This window comes from Denticeps clupeoides, chromosome 4 (assembly GCF_900700375.1).
Source record: "Denticeps clupeoides chromosome 4, fDenClu1.1, whole genome shotgun sequence".
NCBI lineage: Eukaryota > Metazoa > Chordata > Actinopteri > Clupeiformes > Denticipitidae > Denticeps > Denticeps clupeoides.
Genome location: NC_041710.1, coordinates 10,763,594 through 10,785,853, shown reverse-complemented (window position 1 = coordinate 10,785,853; position 22,260 = coordinate 10,763,594). Strand labels below are relative to the sequence as shown.

Below are 22,260 nucleotides of genomic sequence, written 5' to 3'. Positions count from 1 at the left end.
AGGTTCAAAGACCGTAATGAAATCATGTAACATTAATATTTTATTCATTAACATGTTTTGCCTTTTGCTGCATAGTAACATTTCGACACATTTCACTCACCATTAAAACAGTACTGGGACTTCCATTTAATTTTATACTGACCAAACAAAAATACAACAAAAGATGGCAAATTCCTTTACATTTTCATACAAATATTTCAGTAACTAGGGGAAAAACTTTCTTATATATTTTTACCAGTTGTCCAGCGAGTTGGTTGGAGTTTTAAGAATGACCATAATCACAATAAAATTGTGATATACATTCTCATGTGTTACATTAATGCAATTGTTTGCCCTTTATTTATTTAATTTGAACAGTTCAACTTGTCACTATCTATCTATGGCGTTAGTGAAGGCCCTAATGAAACAGTATTTCAAAAATCTAGAACTTCAAATAGATTGTTTTCACAGGTAGAGATCATTGCAGTGTGCACATCCCACAATATCTTTTGCACACAAGGGCAATCTAAATCGAGGAATATATTCTTATCTGGCAACAAGGCTTTATGTTGTCATAGAATCACTTTTTTAGATGGGATTTACTAAAACATTATCTACACTGTACACTTACACGTGGTTTGGCTAAAACATTGAAACCACTCGATTATTGTATAGATCCCCAATGTGTTTTCCATGGCCAGTAATAATCAGTGAGAACTGGAAACTAGGCCTGGATTTGGATGCAAGGTTTATAGTAGAAGAACCCTGCAATAATTCCTGTTAAATAAGTGGAGGTCCATCCATGGATCAGATTTTTGAAAGTGCCACAATTGGCAATATGCTTTGGATTATTTTGTGATACAGTAGGTCACAAAACCAAAAAGCAACAAGAACACAACAGTCAGCATTAAAATAGAACATGCAAAAACAGCTGCAAAAGTGAACTTTGACCACTTGTAAAGTTGTTAAGGTATACTTAAGATTTTATTTTGTGTTATTTTCAGGTAAAATTACCAATGGACCAAAGTTTTTGCCACCATCATTTAAACTTGGGCTGAAGAATGGATAAAGTTTCTCAGAAAAGGAGCGACCATGGAAAGAGTAGATGTGACAAATGGCTTCCACATCATAAAAGCTGACCAGACCTGTCTCATAATCCACAAACACTCCCACCCTCTGAGGCTTTTGTCTTAATGTGAGGGGAGTTGGGGTGGAGTCTTTGGCCATGTATTCACTCCTGTTCCTCAGTACCACAGTCCAGTATCCGTTTTCGGGTGTGGCTTTGAGTTTTCCTTTTCTTTTTGCAGACTCCCTTGCCACCCCTAAATCCCACGCATTCTTGTCTGTGACCAACACCTCAAAGTAAAACCTACCGGAAGAAAATCCTTCTTTTCCCAGAACACAGGCAGCACGGTCAAACCTGGCAGGGTTGTCAGGAACCTTTTGTCTTTTGTTGCCACATTGCACTTGTTTTCCATCAGCAGACAGGATGAGGTATGGGTGGGCTGTTTTGGAGTCTAGAGTCACATCCACTGTGGGAGGATTAAGGGAGTCTGATGAGATGTATTCATGCAATTTTTTTACAGAGAGCAAGCTACTGTCAGGTGAAGCATGCATTCATTTAAGTTGGTCTCACTGCCAGATTTTTGCATGCCAGATACATGACCAATTAAGTGAACAATCACAAGGTTTGTGAGCATTTAGTGAGCAATTGTGTGAAGCACAATGTGTGTATTCACTACCCATGTCACATACCGCACCTGCATACTGCTGAATTTTGTTCAGATCTGTTGAAACACAAGTACTTCATATGTAGTAGACATTTAAATAGTTCATGTTTTTACACTTGTACTTAAACTGCAAGATTATATTACTAAATGCAATTAATACAGTTTCCACATTCCACAATGTAAAAGCCAGTCACACAAATTGATAGATATTATGACACACTGTACCTGCAAAAAGTTTAACTTTCTTCAGTTCTGTGCAAACAAAGAGAGAAATAAAAGATAAATGTAAAAAGGGTGAACATGTTCTACGAAATGCATTTTTCACACTGGATGTTAACACAAATTTAAAAAATGATGATTGAACACAAAGTGAACAGTACCTTGTGTGTTGAGAGCAGGGTTATTATTAACTTTAATAACAGGTCACATTATCTTTATTATTGTTTTTGTTTAATTTAACTCCACATTCTGATTTATTTGTCTTCTGATTAATCCGACTTACGTTTTTCATGCAGCTTCTCCATTTCTCCATTTATTAGGTCCTCTAGTTTTGACACAACTGGTGCCAAAGTCTCCACATCCGTATAAGTGTTAATCTGGACAGCAGTCCAGTTCTTGGTGTGTGGAGGGACACACAGAGCTGGGTAAATCTGCATGGCAGCAGGGGACAATGAAAGTCCTCAGAGTAAGAGAAGGACAGAGCACGTAGTGTGAAAACCATAGATCTGCTGACTCACCTGTAGGAAGTAAAGATGATCCTGAGTAGTGGTGAGCTGCTCCAGCTCTGTGTTTCGCTTCTGCAGATCATTAATCTCCTGCTCCAGTTCTTTAATGATCCCATCAGCATGATCCTCAACTGTTTTCTGCTTTTGCTCTATCACCTCGATCAGATTTGCCTTGTTTCTCTCAATGGAACTCACCAGGGCACTGAATAACTCAGCAGTGACAGAAATCTCTTCATCTACGCTCTTCTACAAACACACATGAAACAGGAATTTGACAGAATTCAAACCTGAAACCTGCTGAGAATGATATGCAAGCCTCATACATGACAATGTGATGGATGAGACAAATAAAAATGTTATCAGTTGCATCCTTAAACTTTCACTTGGCAGGCCTTTGTGGCTTTTAAAAAATATTTCTTTATAGGCAGGAAATCAGTTTTACTATAATATCTCTCTTTATTAATATACTTTACTAAAATTAACATGGTAAAAAAATAAATTATTAAATTAACATCCTCTTCTCATTATTTTAATCACATGCTAAATTATGTTACAATAACTACATTCTCAAGAACCAAAAATATGCTTAATTTACCCAGTATTCCAATGGTAACATGTGAGGCAGGTGTCCCTTTTCACCGCTGTGACACTAGTGTCTTGCTGTTGTCTTATTAGTCAGTCATTAGTGAAGATCCTGTTCAGTTTAGGATTGATCAACCATCAGAGGCACTCTGACAAGAGCCTGATCAAATCAATGTGTGAGTAGAAATTCATATCTGCTTCTCTAGTTAAGAAATTGTAATGCACTTGTAATTTATAATGATAACCTCGGTATTACACATAAACCCAGACATGGATTTAGTTTCTATATGAATTTACAGACTTTGTTTCCAACCTGGTTGTATATGTGGATAAAGGTTATCATAATTGTCAGCAACTTTAACATCCACTGTGGTAAATTAGACGACTCAGCATGAACAGCATTCCTGGCTATACTAGACTCATTTGGAGTTAAACAAAATAAAATAGGACCTACTCATGAAGGTGGTCACACGCTCGATCTTGTACTGACCTTGGGTTTAAATATTGAAGACAGAGTCATTCTTCCGCAATCTGAAATGATCCTCATTGCTTTTAAAATATGTCTTCGACACAATAATCTCAACTCCTCTCGTTATAGAGACAAACGGACATTTACATCAAATACAGCACAGAGGTTTATTAATACCCTACCAGATTTATCAACGCTGATCAACTCACCGACAGATCAAATGTCTAGAATTAACACTGCGTAGTACGTTAGATAATGTCGCTCCCCTCAAAAGGAAGATAGTAAGAGATAAAAATGTAATACCTTGGTATAATGATCACACGCACTTTCTTTCTAAGACTGCCCGGAAATTAGAATGTAAATTCCATTAAAGTAAATTGAATGTATTCAGAATAGCATGGAAGGAGTGCCTCCTTAACTATAGGAAGGCTCTTAGCACGGCTCGATCGTCGTATCTCTCTTTGTTAATAGACAAGAACAAAAATAACACTATAGCCAAGCTAACCAGGAATAAGACAAAAACGGATACTATCACTCAATATCATCATAGTAGCGACGATTTTATAAATTTTCTTAATACTAAAATCGTTACGAATGGACATAAGATTAAAATCATAAGGCATAACAAACAGCTCCAGTGATATTACTATGGAAAATAAGCTTCAAATAGCAGGCCACTGATTAGAACACTTCAACCTTCTTAAACAGCAGGAATTAATTAAACTCATCTCATCATCAAATCAATGTACTTGCGCATTGGATTCACTTCCTACAAGTTTCCTTAAACAAGTAGCACCTGATGTTATAAATCCTATCCTTAAAATTATTAACTCGTCGCTTAGCACCAGCCACGTACCAAGTTCATTCAATGTAGCAGTCATTAGACCCCTGATTAAAAAGCCTGATCTTGATCACAGTCAGCTTTTGAATTATAGACCGATTTCCAACCTTCCGTTTATATCAAAAATTTTGGAAAATGTCGTAGCCCTTGTATGGTTCAGATCATATCTGACCAATCGGTATCAGTTTGTGGACATCAATGGTGATTTGTCTTCACATATTAAAGTAGAGTTTAGTGTTCCACAAGGTTCTGTCATAGGTTTGTTGCTAGCTTCCTTATACATGTTAGCTTTAGGTGACGTCATTCGCAAACACGGTATTAGATTTCATTGCTACGCTGACGACACACAGTTGTATCTATCAGCCATGCCAGGTGAGAGGCAGCAGCTGAACAGAATAGAGAATTGTCTGACAATAGATAGTGGATGCTCACCAACTTTCTTCTGTTAAACCCTGATCAGACAGAAGCACTTGTACATGGGTCTCAAGCCAGACATAAGCTGGCTGACTACATCATAACTCTGGATAGCCTTTCTATCTCACCAAGTACTGAAGTAAAGGATCTAGGTGTCCTCATTTATGCAGGTCTCTCATTTAGATAATTTCAGTAGGATAGGATTCATTCACCTTAGACATATTGCAAAAATAAGAAACATCATCAAAATGCACAATGCAAAAAAAAGTTGGTCCATGCCTTTATTTCTATTATGTTAGATTACTGCAACACATTACTGTTTGGATGCTCTAGTAGGTGCATGAGTAAAGTCCAGCTAGTTCAGAATCTTTCAATCTTACACTGGCTACCCATCAAATTCAGGATTGATTACAAAATCCTACTTATCCACCTTACCTGAGTGAAATTTTAGTTAATTACGCACTTGTACGACCCTAGTTAGGGTCGTACAGTGCCACCATCTGCTGCTGTTTCTGTTTGTTTTCTACGAGACACTGAATCAAGTGCACAGACTACTGGCAGACTCCAGTGAAGAGACCAGCAGAAAAATCCTGGTTCCTGACAACTGTTAACAAGGACTTAGCATGAAACGAACCAGAGGGTCACCCCAGCCACCACCACCGTAACAACTAAAGCTTCAGGGATTTTCAAATGGACCAGTAGCATCATAATGGACATGTAATGTAGACCATGACACTGGACTACACTTTGGACTTCTCCACCTCTACAACTGTAGGACTTTTCTCTTATTGGACAAACCATCATTTTTTTTTTTTATGTGGATTTTTTCCTTGTGTGCAGAACGGTCAAGTGTGGGGGGTGTCAACTGTAGGGCTTGTCAAAGCCTATTGAGACATACTGTTTGTGATTTTGTAAGAAATAATCTTTGTTGTTGTTGTTACGTATTGTTGTTACAGTATTGTTACATACTGCACAAGTTCAAACCAGAGGCAGATGTTTCTTCTTTCACATATACTTTTACCACTTTTGCACAAACATAGCAGTCGAAGGCTGTATATAGACGGCATATATTTATGCATGTCTGTACTCACTTTGCTGAGCTCTACTGAGTGTCGTATGTCAGTAACCTTGCTCAGTCTTTCCTGGATCATCTGCTGCAGCACAGCCTGTGCTTTTCCTAGCTGACCCTGGTGGTGAAGAGAAGAGAAACTGGATCAGCACTATGTGCCTGCAATGAGTTTCTAAACTTATAAAAGTTTAATGCACAGACAAAACCACTGTCTGATCTCAAGCAACAACAGTCATGGCCAAAGGTTTACAAAAGGTTTAGGCTTGCATATACTCCAGAATGTCATGAAGAGTGAACAGATAAATTGCAAAGTCCCTCTTGGCCATGAAATTGAACTTAATCCCTCCAGAAAACTATTTCCACTGCATTTCAGTCCTGCCACAAAAGGACCTACTGAGATCATTTCTTGTTTGCACAAGTGAGAGTGTTGATGAGCACAAGACTGGTTGATCATGCTGACTGAGTTGGAATAGCACACTGGATGCTTTAAAAGGAGGGTGATGCTTGAAATCATTGTTCTTCCTCTGTTTACCTGCAAGGAAACATGTGCAGTCATCATTGCGTTGCATAAAAAGTGCTTCACAGGCAAGGATGCAGCTGCTAGTAGGTTTGCACCTAAATCAACCATTTATCAGATCATCAAAACCTTCAAGGACGGAGGTTCAAGCTGCAGGATCAGGGTGCCAGTGAGGTGAAGACTTTTGGAGGATGGCCTGATGTCCAGAAGGGCAGCAAAGAAACCACTTCTCTCCAAGAAAAACATCAAGGACAGACTGATATTCTGCATATAGTACAGGGATTGGCCTGATGAGGACTGGGGTAAAGTCATTTTCACTGATGAATCCCCTTTCTGATTGTTTGGGGCATCTGGAAAAATGATTGTCCGGAGAAGAAAAGGTGAGCAATACAGTCAGTCCTGTCTTGTGCCAACAGTAAAGCATCCTGAGACCATTCATGTGTGGGGCTTCTTCTCATCCAAGGGAGTGGGCTCACTCACAATTTTGCCCATGAATAAAGAAAGGTACCAAAACATCCTCCAAAAGCAACTTCTCCCAAACATCCAAGAACGGTTTAGTGAAGAACAATGCCTTTTCCAGCATGATGGAGCACCGTGCCATAAGGCCAAAGTGATAACCAAGTGGCTTAAGACTAAGTGGGGTGGTAGTAGAATAGTGGGTAAGACACTCGCTTATGAACCAGAAGACCCAGGTTCAAATCCCACTTACCACCATTGTGTCACTGAGCAAGACACTTAACCCCAAATTGCTCCAGGGGGACTGTCCCTGTAAGTACTGATTGTAAGTCGCTCTGGATAAGGGCGTCTGATAAATGCTATAAATGTAAATGTTAAGAAACAAAACATTGACATTTTGGGTCCATGCCCAGGAAACTCCCTGGACCTTAATCCAACTGAGAACTTGTGGTCAATCCTCAACAGGTGGGACAAACACAAATTCCGACAAACTCCAAGCGCTGATTATGAAGGAATCAGTCAGGATTTGGCCCAGAAGTTGATTGACAGCATGCCAGGGCAAATTGCAGAGGTCTTGAAAAAAAAGGACCAAGACATAAACTTGATGTAATTGTCAATAAAAGCCTTTGAAAATGATAAAATGTTTGTAATTACACTTCAATACACCACAGAAACAACTGATTTAAAAACACTGAAGCAGCAAACCAGTATTTGTGTCATTCTCAAAACTTTTGGCCACAACTGTACAGTGTAAATGAAGTTTTTTCAGCTGTACTAATCATTGCAAACATCAAAAATATATTGAAGTGATTGTCATTGTGAAACCCTGCAGCACAGCACATGGTGACACAACGAAATGTGTCCTCTGCTTTTAATCCATCACCCTTGGTGAGCAGTGGGCAGCCATGACAGGCGCCCGGGGAGCAGCGTGTGGGGATGGTGCTTTGCTCAGTGGCACCTTGGCAGCTAGGGATTCGAACCGGCAACCTTCTGATTACGGGTCGTTTCCTTACCCGCTAGGCCACCACTGAAAATATTTTTGCAGATATTCTGTTCATTCCAGCTACCATGTCTTAATTACTCTAGACATTTCAATAACAGTGTGTTCTGTTGAGAGGACATTTGGGTCAAGACTTGAGCTTCTTTATCTTTACCTTTCGCTGCATTCCTTCTTCCTCGAGTGAGACGGTGTAGTGATTCCTGTGCTCTCCTTCAGTGCAAAAACCGCACACACACACCTGCTCTTTTTTGCAGAAAAGCTCCAGGGGTCTGTCATGTTTCTTACACATCCTGTCCTCCAGGTTCTGTACGGGGTCGATGAGTTTGTGCTTCTGCAGCTTCGGCGCTGTCCTGTGAAGTTGCAAGTGAGCCTCGCAGAAGGAAGTGCCACAGTCCAGGCAGGACTTCAGGGCCTTGAACTTCCTTCCAGTGCAGACATCACAGGCCACTTCTCCAGGCTTGGCGGGGGACATATCAGCGCATCCTCCGATCATCTGTTTCACGTGATCCACAACCTCACGCAGTGTGGTGTTTATTTTGAGGCCGGGTCTCCTGAAAAAGACCTCCTTGCACAGCGGGCACTGGCAGACAGCACTGCTGTCCCAGTTTTGTCTGATACAGGTTATGCAGAAGTTGTGTCCACATGGAGTGGACACCGGGTCGTTGAAGACATCCAGACAGATGGAGCACTGGAACTGTTCTACAGACAGCAGGGTGCTGGAGGAGGCCATGTCTGAGACCCTGGAAACTACCCACAAATACAAGAGTGCGGTCTGCGGTGTCTGGACAACTGGGTGTCAAAGCAACACAATTTTCGGAACCTGCTCAGTGTCTGAATTTCATTGTCAAAATTTGAGATTGAAAATGAGCAATTTTCTTGTGGTTTTGAAAATACTTCACCTGTGAACGTGTAAAAATGTATTTTAGTCAGGCACAGGCGGTCAATCCACAGATACAAAACTTCATGTCTGGCATTCTATTGATTGTATTGTAATATTTGAATTATTTCATGTCTAGGTGTCTGGTTGCCATACAGTCCAATTTGAAATTTGCACTCAACACTGACCTTTAGTTCGTATTAGTCAAGTCTGAATGAATAAATGAACTAATTCCCATAATCACAAACAGCGCATAACATGAAAACAACACGTCTAAACCACAGACAAAATCTGAAATCGCTAAAATTCACACATTTACATTTCTGTTACTTACAGTTTGCTGCGGGCTCACGCAGAATCGGAGGGTTTACTGTAACTCTCAAGAGTCTTTGCTCCTCTGGTGACACTTCACTGACATGTCCCTTCAGCTGTGACCACACAGGCCACTCCTTCTGCTTTATTTTGGTATATTCAAGATACAAGGATCTCTCCTCACTTACTGTGGATTTATTCGTCCTTGTATTCTTTCTTTTTCCAGCTTGACCATATTTTGAGGCTTGTTTTCGGCGAAAGCGAGAACCTTTCGCATGTGTGAGCTTGCGTGGGCTAAAACCAGCACATGACCAAGCTCCGCTATGCACAGTTGTCCCCTGATCGTCCCCCTACAGAATTCGACTGGCAGCTGAAGTCATTCCCTAGCCACCTGGACACACAAGTGTGTGCTGTTTGTGTTGCAGCCTGGATAAAGTCACAGAGACAAATACACCAATCAGATACTGACATTGAAGGTGAAATGTGTAAAATATGTTAATATATTACATTATCAAAAGAATATTTAAAAAAAAATAGCCCAGTAAGAGGCGTCCATGATTGGTGTCAGTACCCATCTACCCAACAAAACTACATTTTTCATGTCTGAGCCACTGCTGGATATTCTTGCACCATTTAATTATGGGTGTGAGTTGGGTAGTAGCTTGTGGAATTAAAGAGGCACTTTGTTGTGATTTAAAATAAATTTTATGTGTCGAAAATGGTCTGAAATGACATTTACTGATGGGCAGGCTCTGCTACGTTTAAATAAGGAACGTTAATGTCCCCTAATAGATGACGCGACACAACCACGCCCCCGTTTATAAGCCCCTCCCCTCCGGCAGCCCCACGCCCACTTCAGCATTTTTCGAAACTGTAGTATTTAGCAGATTCCCACTGCATATTTCATACGGTTCTGCTTGGAGGGACTACGCTCAGATGCGGGGTTCTTCATATCAGTCGTTTAAATGTGATTTATAGACGATAAACCGGTGACATTTATTCTTGAAATTCTTGTCCAAACATCATCTGCGGGTTTCCTTTCCCGTCATCTCCTCTGATCCTCCTCCGGTCTCTGATTTGGGACGTTCGGTGCCTGGTCTCGCCGCCCGTGGACGTCGCCCTCGCGCGGACCGGACGGCGAACGTCGCCTGGTCACGTGTGCGCGCCAGCCGCAGCGGCGGGAGTGGGACGCTCCGCTCCGCTCCGACCTCCATCCTCCTCCGCTCCTCCGCCGTGGATTAGCTCTCCCCACTGCGCCCTTCTGTCTCCTGGCACGATTCCTGTCAAACCTCCGCGGCGAACAGCATCGCGCGCGCGCGCGCGCGCACGCACGCACGCACGCACCCCCGCGACGCGCTGCCATGTAGACTAGACGCAGGGTGTCGCGCAGACGCTCTGCTCGCAGTCGCGTCCGGGGAAGGGCGGCGGAGAGGCGCAGCTTTTCGGCGAGAATGGCCGACCGGGACGCGCTGCCTCTGCCCCAGGAGGTGAGGGCGAGGCTGGCCGAGCTGGAGCTGGAGCTGTCGGAAGGTAAAGCCCGATAATCGATGCGTGTGTGTTGCGTGCTTTTCACGTTTTCTCGATTTGGTGACCTTGTGGGTGAAATTGTGGTTGTCGCTGAAGTTGCACCGACGATATGCGCGTTGTTGTCGCGGGATAACCGGGCGATCGGCGGAGAGTGTTGCCTTGCGCGTCAGACGTTGTGGAATGACGAACATCCCCCAAGTTCCCCGGCGCTCCGGCGCTCCTTCTTTAATCCCGTGTCGGCGTTTCCGCGGGGAGAACTGCAGGAACGGCGTCCGGTTCCCTCGCACAACCTTTTATGGCCACGAAGTGCGTGCGCGGCAGGGCGCGCGGTGCGTCCGTCTCCTCGCCGCCGCCGCGGCGCGTGCGTGCGTGCGTGCGTGCGTCGCGTGCGTGCGTGCGTCCAGAAATAACAGCGAGAAGAGCGTCAGTGGCACCGTGGCAGTGGTCGTTGATTCGTTCATACACTTTTAAGTAAAACCTTTAATGTCCCATGATTGTTTTGGCTGGACCAATACACAATAAGTGGTGGCCTAGTGGTTCAGGAAGCCACTGCCAAGGTGCCACTGAGGTGCCACTGAGCAAAGCACCGTCCCCACACACTGCTCCCCGGGCGCCTGTCATGGCTGCCCACTGCTCACCAAGGGTGATGGTTAAAAACAGAGGACACGTTTCCTTGTGTCACCGTGTGCTGTGCTGCAGTGTTTCACAATGACCATCACTTCACTTTCACTAATACACAATGCAGCTTTCTAGTAGTGATTTCTTGAACTGTGAAGATCAGATTTGGTATTAATACATAATTTTACACTAAAGAAACTAAAACTGAAGGGACATACAAGTATGATAACCGTGCCTGTCAGTCGTTTCTGTATGCATTTGAGGTGTGACGTTCCAGGTCGGGTTGAACCAAGTAGCTGTGCTGTTTTCAGCCCTAAGGCTTTTGTTTTTTCCCTGACACACACACACACCCCCCCCCCCCCCCCACACACACACACACACTCAAATATAAGCCATGTGCAGTTTCATGACTTGCTTTTCTGAGTGAAAACATGTGGTCTGTCGTCACTGCGGCCATTGGCGCTGTTGCCAGATGTGGTCAGACCGAGAAAAGATGCAGCAGACGGACATTGCACATTAAAATAAGATTTCAACTGTAAATCTGATCAGTGAGAATTGTGTCTGTCTGAGGTATAGAGGGATAAGAGACTTATGGCTGAAATCTAGACTCTGTGGCACATCTGTGCTGTGTGTGTGTGTGTGTGAGTGTGTGTGTGTGATGCACAGACTCCACCAGCCACAGCTGTAAAGTGTGTGTGTGTGTGTGTGTGTGTGTGTATGTGCCATTAGTAACAGTTCAGGAACTCTTGTGCCGGAGCTGATAAACGTTGTCCAGTCAACGTGGGTAATCTTCGTTCTTTATCTCTCAAGTCAGGGTTGACATGTGATATTAGTACTTGAATTGTATTTGTTATACATTGTGAATCCGCAAGAGAACTGGTACAGATGGGGGCTAATATTCTCGAATAGATTCAAACTAGCAAACTTTCTTCTATCCTTTGTAAAAATTTTACAGTAAACTGAATAAGGGTTCTGGATGTCGTACTAATTGTTATTGACAGAACAGAACAGAATTTACATCATTAATATTCTGTTCGTTATCGGACCGATTGTTCCATCGGGATGAAAATATTAGCGTATGTACTATTCACTATTGTGCCAATCAAGCTCATAACTGTAAATAAGAATATAAGTTTATAGAATGCAAGTCTTTAATAATCACCACAATGTGATTACTCTGCATGTTGAATGCGGAGATGGGGTGAAATATTCACTCGCTCTCACACTTTTCACCTATCTGCTGTCACGAGGTCTGATTAGGACCAGCTCTCCATCGGCGTTCTCTCCCCAACACCGTTAAAATACACACACGGCAATATAAACACAACATGAAAGGTGGAGTGTGTCAGCGTGTGTGGGGGGTTGCTTTTTGCCCCAGATGGTTGTAATAACGTACGGTCAGTGGACACAGCGATGTAGGCCTTTCTCTGCTGCTGTCATACAAATAGTGTGGAGAAGCAGCAGATGGGGCTTCCGGGGTTATCAGATATAGTAGGGCGGGGCAATATGGCCTAAAAATGATATTTCAATATTTTTAAGCTGTATCACAGCACATGATCAATCACTGTATAAATGCTACAATCGGCGCTTTGTTGCATTAGGTTACATCAGTAAAAATAAATTTAGACAAAGTTTAAAGTTTTCTGTTAATCTGTGCGTGATGAGTGATCTTTTGATGCCCCCAGCAAAGAGCACAGAGCAGCACTCTTTAAAGCCGCGTGGGCGTCGTGGCCAAAGTTGAATTTTGCTGAGCTTTGACCTCTGCGTGTCGTGACGCACTGAAGCATGGAAGCGGCGCTGGGACGAAGATGGAGGAGAGGTTGATTACAGCAGTGGTGGTCTAGCGAGTAAGGAAGCGGCCCCGTAATCTGAAGGTTGGCGGTTCGAATCCCGAACCACCAAGGTGCCACTGAGCAAAGCACCGTCCCCACACGCTGCTCCCCGGGCGCCTGTCATGGCTGCCCACTGCTCACCAAGGGTGATGGGTCAAAAGCAGAGGACGCATTTCGTTGTGTCACCGTGTGCTGTGCTGCAGTGTTTCACAATGACAATCACTTCGCTTTCACTGATTATAAGTTGATTATAGTGTCATGTTAGAGCAAAACTGCGAGGGGTACATGTTACCTGTACGACAGTAATGTTAAGATTTATACTTGACGGTCACGATACAGTCATTTACTACATCGCACGTGGAACAAGCCCTGATACATTGAGTATATTCTACATATCAGCCATCTTTATGGTGACATTTCTGTTTAAAGCATATTTTACTAAAAGCGTCAGTGTTATATATACGTCTACGTATATGTCTATTGGTATTTTCTCTCCAGCTCTTATATTCAGTTTTTATATTTATGTGTTTATAAAATCATGTGATGTTTTGTAAGAGTGTGTAAAATAAGTCTTTGTTTGTATGCACATATGAGAAGACTGTGTGTGTGTGTGTGTGTGTGTGTGCCCCTGTGTGGAGATGATTCTCCAGCATCTGCTGATAACTGTATAATGGGGTTAAGCCCCCAAATCGCTTTCTTGCCCCCAGCACGCTTGGCCCTTTCCTCATCTGTTAATAATATCCATGCTTATTGTTTCTCAGAAGAGATTGAGGGTTCAGGGTGTGTGTTGTAGTTATGGGCTATCATTTAGTTTATCTTGGTGTGTTTGTGTGTTTGGGGGGGGTTTTGGGGGTGTGTTAGTGTGTTTGGGGGGTAAGGGTTGTGCGTGCGTGTGTGTGAGAGGGTCGTCACTATAAGCTCTTCTTCTCCCCGCAGCTCAGCATAATCTCTGATCAAAATTACAACTCATACACACATACACCCATGCATTCATGTAGAGTTGAAGTTAATCCTGGGTGAGGGTTCGTCATTGGTCAGCTCTTTTGTGTGGTTTGTTCGCAGGGAGCATTGTGTCTCCCATTTAAACACACTAGCTTGCATGAATGCACTTGCGTCAAAGGCCCACTTATTGAGGCAGGTCTGTGTGTTGCAGATACACACACACAAACACAATTTTATATGGCGTCTGCTCTTTGCAGAATCGACCAGAGTGTTATTATTGTTGTTTTTGTTATTGTCATTTTTATACATTTGATGTTTTAATATGAGAAGCACATTAATATTATTTCTCTTCATTAATATCAATAATTAATGAATAAAAAATATTAATTAATCTCTTGGGGGGTCTCACTTCTGGCTTCTCTGGTTCCCTCGTGCGATCTGAAGGCATGCACACTAGGTGCATCGAATGCCCGTCTGCAAGTCTGTGTGTGTGTATGCACACGCCCTGCGGGCCCTGCCCTGGGTTGAGGCCCCGCCCTGCACCAAGCTGTGACCCTGCGTAGGACTACACTGTTAAGGGAAGTCAGTGAGGGATTAAGATTTTTTGTAATCTGTTTTGTCTGTAAATTAATAAAAACATCACTTTGTGCGTCCTACTCATTATGTGGCTTTTTTTTTTTTATAATTATATTCTGTAGTGCCATTTTAATCTTGCTTCTAATAAATCACTGCTAGCTGCTAGCACAATTCCTGATCAATTTACTCAATTTCTCTTCAAAATGAATGCATTTCAGTTCTCTTTTTTTGTTGTTGTCCTTTTAAGTCAAAATTCTCAAAATTTCAGCTGTAAGGCTGTGTAGTTATGTTGTGTTGTTTTGTTGAGTACCAAACAATGTATTACCCTCTGGTGTTAATTATTGCATTCTGTGAGCTTATTCTACCTACTTGAGGTCCGTGGTGGCCTAGTGGTTAAGGAGGGTAATCGTGAGGTTGCCGGTTCGAATCCCGATCCGCCAAGGTGCCACTAAGGTGCCACTGAGCAAAGCACCGTCCCCACACACTGCTCCCTGCTCACCAAGGGTGATGGGTTAAAAGCAGAGGACACATTTCATTGTGTCACCGTGTGCTGTGCTGCAGTGCTGCACAATGACAGTCACTTCACTTTCACACTTTCACTACTTTTTGATGTCGCTGATGATATGCTGACCGGAAGATGTGACATCACGTCATAGACGTCAGAAGGAAAATGCATGGACACAGACTGGCTTGTAATTTGTAAACTAGCTGCTGTCACCTCCAATTTGTTGAATTTGTGCGGGTGCAGGATTTTGTTTTTGTGCTCTTTAGTGCTTTTGCAGTTTCACGCTCTGAACTTCAGATTCAAAGGTGGATTCTGCATGAAACAATAAAAACAGCTGGTATTTTTGACTGATTTCTCATATCTGTGTGTTTGTGTCCTAATAATAACAACAGTGGCTTATGGCTAAGCTAGCTTTCCAAAATGTTTTTACGAATAACCGTAACACGGACAACATTCCCATCGCTGACATCCAACAAAGCATCCGAAGGCGTTGCACATAAATCCGCCTTCGTCTTTTACTCAAGCGTCTTTGTGAAAAGAAATTGTATTGGGTGTTAAATAATCAAACATATTTTTGTATTTTCCTGTGTGCTGTTTGAATTGAAAATGTGAGATTCAATTAGGATCCCGATGATATCTCCGTTCATTTCATTTCAGAAATCATCATGGATTTAACCCACCTCCTACTACGTTTTGGAATTACATTTTTTTCTTTTCAGTTTCACAGCAAAATTTCTCTGTTTTGTGTGCATTCTTCTATTTTCATTTAATTCATTCCCTCTGCTGAAGTGATCCCATAATCATATGGACGGTGTTTGTGTGTCACCAGCAGCCATCTTGTCATGCTGTGTTTTCTGCTCTGTTGAGTGTGTGTCCTACTTTTTCCTGCATGCTTGAGGCTGATTGGCTGAAATGACAAAGGCTGGCTGTATAGGTGCCACTTGTAGGAGGATTATAGTTTCTCTGAATACACACACACACACACACACACACACCGAGGCAGAAACCAACTCGGACTGTCCCACCCGTATCGCCGTTTTGGGGAGTAGGAGCCCTGCCACGTGTTTCTTGCGGGCGACTTGAGTCACTGCTAATGAACGAATCCAGGGTTCTGTTGAGCGTCACGGGTGTGGCGTTGATCCCGTTTTACCCCGTTGCTTAAACCACTCACACCCACATTTATTGCCAAGGACGGGCACACGTGGAAAGGAGCCGTGTTAACTGTCCATATCAGGGCGTGAACACTGGCTTGTTTGGGTTCCAATCTGACGGTTGGTAGTTTGGCATGTTTCCATGCCACCTTTGTGGACATAATATAGGAAAGCAGGTGGCCAATTTACATATGCAAATCAGAACGGGACAGGTAGACACACGATTCTGTTTCCTACGATTCTACGATTCTGTTTCCTCACTTTTCTCCCATTACTCACAAAACTTAAAAAAAATATATATATATGTGTGTGTGTGTGCGTGTGTGTGTGTGTGTGTGTATATATATATATATATAAAATAAAGGATAATAACTGTTTAAAATATATATTATAAATGGTTAGCTTTTTAAAATAAACCTCAGTAATTAGATATTTGATTTATTGATTTTTACTAGTGCTGCACGATTAATCTAATCGCAATCGTAATCGCGTTGTCAGTCTGTGTGATTACATGAACGCAAAAAGCTGCGATTTAAATGATTAGTACATGGATTGGATCGGCAACATATCCGATCCATTCTCTCATTCTCTCAAAGGGCTGTACAAACCGCTGTACGCTCCAAACCAGATCCCGGGGGATTACATTTCATAGGTAAGGCTGGACGATTGTTTTGAATATATTTGGCCATTAAAAAATCCCATTTTATAAGTCTTAACCTTAGCTAAGCTAGGCTAAGCTAGCGAAGCTATGCATTCCTGTGTTCAAGTCAGCCTCCAAACAACGTTTTGGCTATACATAGGCATTAACTATTTAGACTGTTCTTTGCTGTTCAGTTAACTTCTCAAACTTTGAAGGTTTCCTAAAGAAATTCACCTCAGTTTACAAATCTTAACCTTAGCTAAGCTAGCAAAGCTATGTATCCCTGTGTTCAAGTTAGCCTCCAAACAACATTTTGGTTAAATGTAAGAACTATTATACGGGATTTTATAATGGCCAAATATAATCAAAACAGTTGTTTAGCCTTACCAGGGTTTGTCATTCGACAGTAATGTAAAGAGTTTTTTGTGATTTATTTAATTTTGTAGAATATTGTATTTTGAAAGCACTGGGCATTTCAGGTTGTTATAAGTAGTTTGTATGTTTCACTTTGAAATTAAACATTTCACTATTAGTATGTGACTTTTCTTTGATATACAAGAAAGTGTCCTTTATCATATCGCAATCGCATATCGCAATATTGATCTCAATAATCACAATATGTCTTTTTCCCCAAATCGTGCAGCCCTAATTTTTACTAGTGAGCATTTTCTAATTATTAATTTCCTAATGATTCATTTGAAATAGCTCCTGCCTACTCAGTCTTAGTTAGAGACAGTGTGTGTGTGTGTCAGCATTTCATTTGTCGTCTCATGTGCCAGGTGAAGAGCTGTCTGACCTGTTGCCATGGAGACTGGTTTGGCTGTCAGGGGAGTTTCAGCACAAACTTTCTGTTGCCAGGGAAGGAAAACCCTGTTGCTAAGCAGAGAATGTGTATGCAGGAATTCCTCTTGTTCAAATGTAATAATTTATAAACGTGTGTTCCACTGACCCCAACTTCAGTCTGCACCCAGCCTGCCTGAATATTTCATGCCTCTAGGTCAGATTGTGTGAGTGATCGCAAGGGAGAAATATGATTTAATTCATCCACTTTTCTGTAAATGTTTGATGAGGTGGTGTTAAAGTTGGGTGCTGAATTATGTCAGTAGGTCAGCATGTGTGTGTTTTTTTTTGTGTAAATGATAGACTAGTTTCCATAGTTTTCTATGGCTTTATATTTACTTCATAATTATATTTATAGGTAATGAGATATTACAATTAAATGCGTTTCAGTCTGGAGGTCAACTTTTCACCTTCTATTGGTGCCTGCCTCTATGTATGATCCTGCATGCATCTGAAATTCCATTAAATGTAAGTAAATAGTATATATATTTTTTCTTTTGCATGTCTATAATGAAACCATTAGTATGCAATGTGCATAGTATTTCTGGGATGGTAATGGAATATGCAAACCCAGGACTTGCTTAGATATCAAATGATGCAATGCATTAGTGACGACAAGGACAAAAAGCGACAAAGGCAGCTTTGGAGTAAAGTGGTTCGCTTTGGGATCACATTTATTTATCCAGTTTTTATGCCTTTTATATCTGTCAGGAAAAAAAATGATCTGCTTTAGTTATAATCAATAGCAGTTCACTTGTATGTGTTATGTAGTGTATCCATTTTGTGTTGGTTTTGCAATGCTTGTTAGTTGTATTGATTTAATGAACATAAGCCCTCCATTCAATATGCTTTTTTGTTTGAATACATTTGGAGCATTATGTCTTCACTGCTGCAGTTTGTCCCTGTGTCTTCCTGTCTGTGTGTGTATCTGTGTGTGTGTTTGAGATTTTTCTTTTGGCGAATGAAGTGTCTTACTTCAACAGAGTGGAAAACATGTCTTAGGAGAGGAAAAGATGACGTGTGCTCCCACACACACACATGGTGTGTTCAGATGGTTATAATTAGGTCAAAATCGAAAGAAAAGGAAGAGGGCCGTCATGTGGAAGAACCATATGGATCTCAATGGTGTTGGCAGTGCATCTGTCTCAGTTTCTCCTGGAGCCTGTTGTGGAATAGCCCTTTGGCTTTTGTACGGTTTTGCACACCCCAAACAACTGCATGTTCACAATTTTTTGGAATCCACAGACAGATTATTACCCGAATGGTGCAAATTGTATGACTTCATGTGAGTGGGGAAAAAGCTGAAATGAATGAGCCAGAAGTGGAAATCAGTGTGCACAGATATAAACTAGAACATCTGTGAAGCAAGAACCGCATGTCATTTGTTTTTGCCAGTGGAGTCTCCGTCTGAGGGGCTTTTGTGGTTGCCGCCCACGGTTTGCTACTTTTGGCCAGTTTTTTCACCATATGGTACTGTCTCAACCCAGCTGCACTGCAGATCTAAGCAGCGTCACTGAGTGAAACTCGCCTCGCATCATCTTTCCAAGATGTCTGTCGTTGCATATCGATGACTCAGTGCTGGTGACAATTTTCTGTCTGAACAGTAGTTTGCAGTGGGATTTTTATGCGACCTTTTGGTATAACTTCCCCTGACTGAGCTGACCCTTAAAAAAACAGACATTTATGGTTGTTTGTCTTTCTTCTGTGACCCAGTGCAGGGTGACGGGGTCAGATGACCTCAAGTGAAGCCCACCACGTTGGTGTTAGATGAAAGATTAGAACACCCTAACAGCGGTTATAAAATTACTCATTTAACTGATTAAAGGGCTGTATTCACTGTATGCTGCATGAGTCTGCTTCTTGATTTACCAGAAAGACCCATTTTTGACCTATTGGATTGGTCCAAATTCTAAAATAACCACCATGGAAATATTACAGTGGTTCACACATAAACACAATACTGGCTATTTATGATGACCTTTTCTATCGTGCTGCTGTTCTCCTGGTTTTATATTATCTCCGATCAAATCTTGATCTTCAGCATTAAAGTTAAAAGGAGAAGGAGGAGGGGAAGAAATGTGGCGGGGTCATGGGAAGATGCTCTCTGGTATGAGTCTGAGCTAAATAAACTCCAGACAGATGGATGGTGACTGCAGTTTTCCAGTCTCTCTCGCTCCTCTCTGTAACGGGGTCAGAACTGCTACGCCGAGAGAAGCTACAGGGGACTTACCAGCGAAATCCGATCCCCATTTTAATGTGTGATTAAAATACCTCCTGATTTCCCTCCTGCTGTAGGCTTTGCGTTGCTCATTTTTGTTGCCACTGCTAAACAGAACATCCTTTTCTCAGTGGTTTGTCGGGCATTGTTTTTAAAGGATTTGATGTGAAGAAGTGAAGTGATTGTTATTGTGATACACTGCAGCACAGCACAGGGTGACACAACAAAATGTGTCCTCTGCATTTAACCCATCACCCTTGGTGAGCAGTGGGCAGCCATGACAGGCTCCCGGGGAGCAGTGTGTGGAACAGTGCTTTGCTCAGTATATCCGCAGTGGCATCATGGCAGTTCAGGACTTGAACCAACAACATTCCAACAACCTGCCCCATTATAAACGAGTGTGCTCTTAAAAGAATCATTGATTGACCTTTTGAAATTGACCATCATATGCAGTCCTCTGACTTTCTGTTCAGTTGGTGAGAGGACACAAGAGAAAAAATACCAATTGATTGGCTGTTTAGAAGTGATTAACATTCTCCTATGTGTTAAAGGTCACCTATCATAAAAAAAAATACGAGTTCCACTATGGTCCTGCAGTGGCCAGAAATGGCGATAAGTCTTAAGAGTGCTCTGGCCATTCTGTTGTGCATTCATAGAGCAGCAGCTCAGATGGTCTGATCTTGAATTTATCCCCTTAGGGGTCATCATAGGGGGAAAGGTTACCTCCCGTTTCTCATGCTTTGTCTGCCCAGAGAATTTTTCACCCCTGCACTTAAACATTATCTCATTTACATTTATGGCATTTATCAGACGATCTTATCCAGAGCGACTTACGATCAGTAGTTACAGAGACAGTCCCCCTGGATACACTCAGGGTTAAGTGTCTTGCTCAGGGACACCAGTAAGTGGGAGACATGTAAGTGGGATTTGATTGAGTCCATTTGGTCCATAGACGAGTGTGTTACCCACTGGGCAACTAGCACCCTCTCCATCGATGAAGCATTGCAGTTGCTAGTTGATTGGATTTAAAAATGAGCACAACTGTATGTGCTCCTGATGTAAGTGAGACTCTGAAGAACCAGTGGGTTAATAAAAAAGTTTTTCTGGAAAAAAAATACCGTCACTACTTCCTGTCTGTGCCAAACATTGTGGTTGGTGAATGGTGTTGATGAAGTCATTTCCACAAATGGCCCCTCCTCGTCCCCACCTCTCTACTTCTCATCCGCATTTCAAGCTACAAACACCGAATCGGCACGTCCTGGGGAAATCTTATTGTGGGACTGGATCGAAGTGGCTGTAATTCTGTCCCATGTATCTGAAGAAAGAGACTTCAGATACATGGGACCACTAAGACCTTTTATAAAAGCAAAAATATTTTTCTTTTCACTTCATATATAAAAATAATGATCAGGACGTGTAGGGACTTTTACTGCTTGCATGCAAGTGTATCCAAGTGACTTAATATTTTCCCAGTTTTGATGCAATAGGACTTGTTTATTAATCCGATTGTAGAAATGGTGTCAGGGTGTAAAATGAAGACAAGCAGAAAGAGGCCGACTTATGCAAATGGACTCTTCAATGACAAGTCTAAGCCTTATCAGGGCTCTTAGTTTGTAGACTCGATATTCTATAGAAATCGAACGAGAATTGCTGGTGTCTTCCTCTTGTAAGTCGCTTTGGACAAAAGCGTCTGCTAAATAAAGTAAAGTAAAGTAAAGTAAGTAAAGACGGAGAGTACCTGACTTTGCAAAATGGGAGTTCGAGGTGAGGGGAATCAGATCACTTCTAACACCCAGATCATTGCTAGAGGTCAGCACAGATATCAGTTTTACACACACACACCACAGTCAATTCTGCAATGTCACAGGGTTATTGATTGTTTTTTTATCATTATAAAATCAAAGAAAGAGGCATTTGAAAGTGAGCACTGTCCTGAGGCTTTGTGTGGTATTGATGTCTGCTTTAACACTCATTAGAGCTGAAAGAGAACATTAAACAGCTCAACTGCTACTGATCGAAAAAGAGTTCTGTACTCGTACACACACGCGCAGCTCCACTGCAGTAACTCGGCTGGAGTCAGGTCTCACTGCAGTGTCCTAGTGAGCTGCAAAAATATGAAAGGCAAAGTAGTGCAACATGATACACTCACTCACACACATTCAACCTAACTCTTCCCCTTAGAACTATTCTAATCAGGGTCTCATAATTTCCAAGGAAAGCCTCTATAAATAGCCTCACCCCACACACACACATGCACACATTCACACTTACAGTCATGGGTCTCATTATTAGGCTAACACTGTATCTGTATTATGTGGTGTTTTACCAATATTTTAACACTGTCAGTGCAGAATGTCAGTAATGAATTCAGTAATTAATTATTCTTAATCACACACACACTTTTTGTTAACTACATAACTCCACGTGTTCATTCATAGTT

General features: G+C 41.9%; 2 protein-coding genes across 4 annotated transcripts in view; one reads left to right on the top strand and one right to left on the bottom strand.

The window, feature by feature from the left end:
- Positions 1-212: 212 nt before the first annotated feature.
- LOC114788854 (E3 ubiquitin-protein ligase TRIM21-like) lies at positions 213-9,308 on the bottom strand. Of its 2 annotated transcripts, none has more exons than XM_028977781.1 (8): positions 8,994-9,308; positions 7,937-8,529; positions 5,832-5,927; positions 2,447-2,680; positions 2,212-2,359; positions 1,935-1,961; positions 1,740-1,766; positions 213-1,511 (listed from the first exon to the last, which is right to left on the bottom strand). In XM_028977781.1, the coding sequence occupies exons 2-8, from the start codon at positions 8,510-8,512 to the stop codon at positions 964-966; spliced, it is 1,656 nt and encodes a 551-aa protein (XP_028833614.1). In that variant the 5' UTR covers positions 8,513-8,529; positions 8,994-9,308; the 3' UTR covers positions 213-963. The 2 variants fall into 2 exon arrangements, with proteins under 2 accessions (XP_028833614.1, XP_028833613.1); XM_028977780.1 differs by having other exon boundaries at positions 7,937-8,681; positions 8,994-9,122.
- A 583-nt stretch (positions 9,309-9,891) lies between these two features.
- LOC114788853 (disco-interacting protein 2 homolog C-like) overlaps positions 9,892-22,260 on the top strand; it is a 39,162-nt gene continuing 26,793 nt past the window's right edge. For both annotated transcript variants that reach the window (XM_028977779.1, XM_028977778.1), the window contains exon 1: positions 9,892-10,501. In XM_028977779.1, the coding sequence (XP_028833612.1) occupies positions 10,423-10,501 (79 nt within the window). In that variant the 5' untranslated portion in view covers positions 9,892-10,422. The remainder of the gene's footprint in view (positions 10,502-22,260) is intronic.